At 47.4% G+C, this 6,000-nt stretch overlaps 1 protein-coding gene across 2 annotated transcripts in view; it reads right to left on the reverse strand.

The window, feature by feature from the left end:
- The window catches only part of AUTS2 (activator of transcription and developmental regulator AUTS2), a 1,128,195-nt gene extending 1,122,501 nt beyond the window's left edge, over nt 1-5,694 (reverse strand). The window contains exon 1 of one of the 2 annotated variants that reach the window (XM_072752804.1): nt 5,118-5,694. In XM_072752804.1, coding sequence (XP_072608905.1) covers nt 5,118-5,426 — 309 coding nt within the window. In that variant the 5' untranslated portion in view covers nt 5,427-5,694. The remainder of the gene's footprint in view (nt 1-5,117) is intronic. The other variant, XM_072752803.1, reaches the window with a different exon arrangement.
- Between the last annotated feature and the right edge of the window lie 306 nt (nt 5,695-6,000).

The raw sequence follows: 6,000 nt of genomic DNA on the forward strand, positions 1-6,000 counted from the left end.
GGTTTGATCACTTTTTTTTTTTTTTTCCCTTAATCTGGAACACGATTTATGAGCATCCAGCAGAGCTAGGTTCCCTTCCACCTTGGGGATCGTTGCTGTAAAAGCAGTCTAAACCTCTCAACTAAGGGATGAAGAAAATTATGCTTTTAGAGAGTAATTTCCCAAAGTCTCTCAATAGTTAGGAAGGCCAACCCAGGAGCATGGGTCTGCACAGGGGTCCACTTACATAATTCTGTAACTCATTTCTACCAGCGCTTCCATACTCACCAAGCCCTAATCAAATAGCATCTTCTCAATCCTCTTGTTTCTGTGCTTCCACACTATTCCCTGTCCTTTAAATGCACTCCCCAACCCTCACTCCTTATTTATCCAAATCTCTTCAACCTCTAGGCCCAGTCTTCACCAAAACGCCTTCTCAAACACTTCAGTCTATCTCACTACCCTTTCTCTGAAGGCTCACTGCACTTAGTTGGTATTAGATATTCGAGGGCCTGTCTCAAAATTATTTTAGAAGTACTGGACTTAATCTATCAACATACTCCTTCAAGATACTACATATATTTTAGGAGTGGTTTTTTTTTTTTTCCTCTCTTTCTAGGCACTCCATAAATATTTGCTGATGGAAGGAACATGACTAATGTTTTCTAAACAACTGAAATAAGTGAGATTCGACGATAGTAAATTATGTTATAAGTACATCAAATTCTGTACAGTCTATTTATGCTACCAATGTGTAGGTAAGCCCTGAAACAACTAGGAAATGAAGACCACATGAAAGTCTTGGTCTGATCCTCTAACCACCAAAGATAAGTGTGCCTTCATTTTCGCTAGTCTGCAAAACTCCAACTGGCTTCCTGTCTGCTAATCCTACCAACTTCATCTTTGCCTCCCTTCGTCAGTTTTATAGAAGGAGGCTGCCCTTGAAACCCAGTGCATAACACAGAGGGGAAATGATGGATTTACAAAGTGAAATTTTCAGCGATGGTGTTCATGTGGCTTCCTAATCAAGACTACACAGAAAGAAATCCAAGTAAGAACTGAAAGGCAGTATTATCTGGCACATCAGGGTACATAGAGTACTAGAACCCCAACATTTCCATTTATACTTTGTTGGCTGAAAGCCATTTAAAAAAAAATGAGGCACAATATCTAGGGATATTCACCCTCAATATTTGAATATTCAAAGAATATTCAAATAAACGATACTATATCCAAATGGTAATTCTGCTTCTCAAATGCATAATAAAAAGAACACCATGTTCAACTTTAGCCTCCTCACCTACCCTCTTATCTTTTATCATAAGACTCTTCACAATCATATACTTGAACTTCAGGGCATAATTACTTGAGACAAGTGTCCCTGCAGAATATGAAACTACCTCAGCCAGTTTCACTGCCTATAAAGTGTGGGACTTCTCAAACTACTTCTACAGCTTTCATCATCTTAAATAAAAACCAGACAAGAGTGAAAAATAATCAACATAAAAATGCAGGTTCTCTCATTTGCCTTTACTCCAGTATTTGTAAAACCATAGTTGAATCGAAATAGTTTTTATCAGCCACTTCATCACGACCTAGGAGCCTCTCCTTTAAAAGGGAAGCTGAAATCAGGTACTCAGGACAAAATCATGGAGTCAAATAATGAATCCACTAACATTCTAAGTACACGACTCTACAGTTTGCCAGCTACTATTCTGAACCAGCATAAGCTAAAAACTTAGCTGTGCGAGCCAAGATTTCTGGTTTCTTATCACATCATACTAGCAGCAGCCTTGATGATACGTGGTGTCATTTGATTTCATTTCTAAACACAAGGCACAAAAACAAATTAGGTACTTGTGGTAACTCTTGGCATCTATAATAATTCCTAACATTTACAAGCACTCCATTAACATATATTTCTGTCCAAGTTCGTACTTTACTTGCCTATTTCCCAATAAATCCTCACATTTCGTGGTGATAGTTCAGTAAATCTTGTAAACTGAGAACAGTAGGACACCAGAGGATTTAATGATCACTATACACATATGTCTGACCATCCAACAGGGACACAAATGTGATAAGCAGCAAACAGATCCAACTTTTTTCCCCACAGAACCAGACATACATGATGATTTTTATTCCCCACTGTGTATTTTTAATATGAGAAGTTTATTTACATCGCTCCTACAAAAGCCAGCCCTCCTAAATGTAAATACTAACAGGATAGTTGAGAGTATTTTGAACGGACCGTTGTCGATTTATTTAGGTGTGATAATGGTACTGCAGAGTGTCTGGTGGGTTTTCCTTCTGAGTCATTAGCATTAAGACATACATGTAGAAATATTTACTTATTTCTCATATCCCATCTCAGAGTGGGGAGTAGATGAGTTACAGATGAAACAAGATGAGCCACGAGTTGGTAGCTGTTGAACCTGGGTGCTGGGTATATCAGTTTATTATACTGTTCTCTCTACTTTTGATTATGTTTAAATTTTTCTGTAAAGTTTTAAGGAAACTTTTTAAAAAGTTAGACCTTTTAGACCTACACACAGATCTCTAGATGGTATTTAGATATGAAGGTAGCACAGCATTCAGTTAACCAAAGTAACTTGGGTTTTGAATCTGGAAAAGCAGCAGAAAAAATAATCACAGTAAGGAAAGGAATGTTATTAATGCTACACTCTGATTTTGATCTTTCCTAAAAAATTAAGTTTTTTAAACCCTCCCCCCCCCCAAAAAAAAAAACCAGAATGGGCACATTTTCTCTCAAGAGCCAAAGGGATAGATGTACACATCTCAAGCCCAGTCAAACATCTGTTTATTAAAAGTATAAACAATAGGGATTGCCTGGGTGGCTCAGCGGTTGAGAGTCTTCCTGTGGCTCCAGGTCAGGATCCCAGTGTCTGGGGATAGAGTGCCACATGGGGCTTCCTGCAAAGAGCCCGCTTCTCCCTCTGTCTATGCCTATGGTCTCTGCCTCTCTCTGTGTCTCTCATGAATGAATGAATGAATGAATGAATGAATGAATGAATGAATAAACAGTATAAACAATAAAAATTTTGCATAAGTTACATCTACCTCTACTTGGCCTTCAAAAATGTTCCTGGGAAAATGCAGGCCCCTCTTGCTCACTTACTTGAGGGGCCACACAGCAACCCAGAATAACCATGCAGAAAGCAGAACCACTTGTAACTGGCTCTTACAAATAATGTCCTAAGCCCACCACAGATAGCAATGGTGAACCCAAATCCAGCAGCCTTATTAGGATACATGCTGCCATTTCAATCCCTGTTTTAAAGAGAGAGAGAGAGAAACAGAAAGAAACAGAGAGGTCACACTGTACAGTACCCTCCCACCTTGCCAAAGTTAAAGCCACAGTTAGAATTATCCTAATAAGCGGTGAGCCTCAACACTCAAAATAATGGTGTAAGGTCCATCTTAGCCAATAAATCACCAGCTCTAGAACCAAAGGGTAACTGATTCAATAACTAACATCAAAATCTATGGCCACCATCCACCACCAACCTCCCTTTCTCCCCAACCACTGGCCACCATCACCACCAGCAGCCCCCAACCAAAAAGCAGTTCAAACAGAAAGAACAACCCTGACATGAAGGCTTCCTTTTTAGTATTTACAGCTGACACCCAAACACACGCACAGAACCAGCAATCTAAACCTGTGCAGTTACAGAGTGTGAGATTTAAGCTGTCATTAACAAAGCTTACATCTGATCATCTCAAACAATACCATAATAACAGCAAAAAAGCCAAAGGGTAAGGGAAAAGTTTCCTTCAGGAACCTCAAATCATCACATCAGATGCATGAAATACTAGAAACCAACTCCTATCTGGGTTTTGTGCTTAAGAAAGCGGGACCAACTCTGCAGAATCTCAAAGCCTTCTGTGCGTGTGGTGTGTTGGGGGTGGGGACAGGGAGGTGGGGGGAGGAAAGGGGGTTGTTACATCAGTAGAGGCCAGTGACTGATGGCAGCACCAAATCGGATCCCTCCAGGTAGAGACAGTTTACCCCAGGCCCCTGGATAGTCCCGGTCTACCCATACCCCCCACCCCACCCCCCAAGAGCCTGTAGCTGCAGGAAAATGTGGATTTGGAAATGAACGCTGCAGGTGCCCAAGGAATAAAGAAACACACACACACACACACACACACACACACACACACACAAAGCCAATCAGAAAGAAAAAGAAAAGAAAGCACCAAAAAAAAAAAGGAAAGGGAGAGGAACAATTCTGTGACAAGCCCTTCAGATGCCAGCTAGGATTTTATTCTTTCCTCCCACCAGTCCTCCCTGGTGTACCTTTTTCTGTCCTTTAACCAAACTGCTCCTGTACACACACACACACACACACACACGCACACACACACAAATGTGCCTGTGTGTATAGATGATATTATAATTAACCCTTTCTGTAGTAGAGTCTCACATAGAAAACAGAGAGATATTCCATCCTTTCCTCTCTTCTCTCCCCTCCTCCCTCCTTTCTCCCAACCAAGAGAAAACGCCCCCTTCCCCAGCTTCACCAAAAAAAAAAAAAAGAAAAAAAAAAAAGCAGGGGAGGGGGGGCAAAGAAACCACAAAACCCCCATCAGTCTCGAGTCCCGAGGACACTCAGAACCAGGAAAGGTATATACTATACAGACACACACACACGGACATATGGTTCTGTGGGAAGCACACACAGAACCGTCCACGGGCGCCCCAAACCCAGCAAAGAGACTTCCACCAGCCAAGGAGCCATGATTGGGGAGGGAGAAGAGGAAGGAGTAGGGGCAGAGCTCTCCGTGGAGGGGGGCGCATTGTTGTGATGCCTGAACCCCTTTCTCCCTGCCCATCTGCTGAGGAGGGGGTGCAGGGAGGGGGCGCGGGGGAAAGGCGAGCGAAAACGAGGGGACGAGGAGACCAGGCACGGCTGGCTCCGCGGTCCCCTCCTGCCGCCTGCCTGTCTGCCCGCGCCCCCGGGTCCCCCCCGCCCCACCCCCCCAACAATAAGACCTCAGCCTCGACAGACAGACAAGACCGACAGACCGGAGCGCGGCGGGGAAGGCGGCAGAGCCGGGCGCAGCCGAGTGGGGTCGTGCATAAAGGGAGACCGGGGGGAGGGGGTCCCCCTTACCTCCAGCGCTTCAAAAGTGACAAAGCTGGTCATGGCAAATCCATCAATGATGTCCTCTTCGGCCGAGGTGGACTCTCTCCGCTTCCTCCGCGGGGGTCTGGGCCGGGACGGGGCGGAGGACGGGGGCTTCCCATTGTCTTCCTTGTCGGAGCCCGACGACGAGGCGAGCGAGGGCGCCCGGGTCCGGCCGGCCCCGCCGCCGCCGGCCGCGCCGGCCCCCAGCCCGCCCCGGGAGCGCCTCTCCCGGTCTCGCTGCGACCGCGACCGCCGCTTCTTGCGGAGTCCATGGCCCCGCGTCGGGCCATCCATGGCTCTGCCGCGCCGGGCTCTCCCCGCTCGCCGCCCGCCACAGGCTCCGGCCGCGGCCACACACACAAAAAAAAATTGACACCAACCCCTCCCTCCCGCTCCTCGGCTTCCCTCCGCCCCGCGGAGGGCGCGGGGGAGACGGCGGCCGAAAGAAGGGAGAGAGGGGAAGAAAGAGAGGAGCAAGGAAGGGGGAAGGGGCGGAGGGCGGGAGGGGAGGGGGGCCGGGCCGGGCCGGGCCGGGCCGGGGCGAGGGCGAGGGCGAGGGCGAGCGCGAGCGGCCCGGGTGCGGGGCTCCCCCTCCCCGCGGCACCGCGGGTCGGAGATTCCTGTGAGCAGCGCCCAGCAAAGTAATGGCTGAACACACAGGTCTCCTTCAGAGGCAAGAAAAAGGGAAAAAAAATAACTCCCCAAGCAGGCAATAAATCAGAATAGCGGAATGCTTTGATCAAGAGACGGGGAGGCTCCGGGGAGCCCTCCCCGCGGCCATGCTCCGCCGCGCCCCCGCCCCCGCCCCCGCCCCCGCCGACGCCGGCCCCCGCTCGCACCGCGGGTCCGGGCGGTCGCGGCAAAGTGG

This window comes from Vulpes vulpes, chromosome 3, assembly GCF_048418805.1.
Source record: "Vulpes vulpes isolate BD-2025 chromosome 3, VulVul3, whole genome shotgun sequence".
NCBI classification, from domain to species: Eukaryota; Metazoa; Chordata; class Mammalia; order Carnivora; family Canidae; genus Vulpes; species Vulpes vulpes.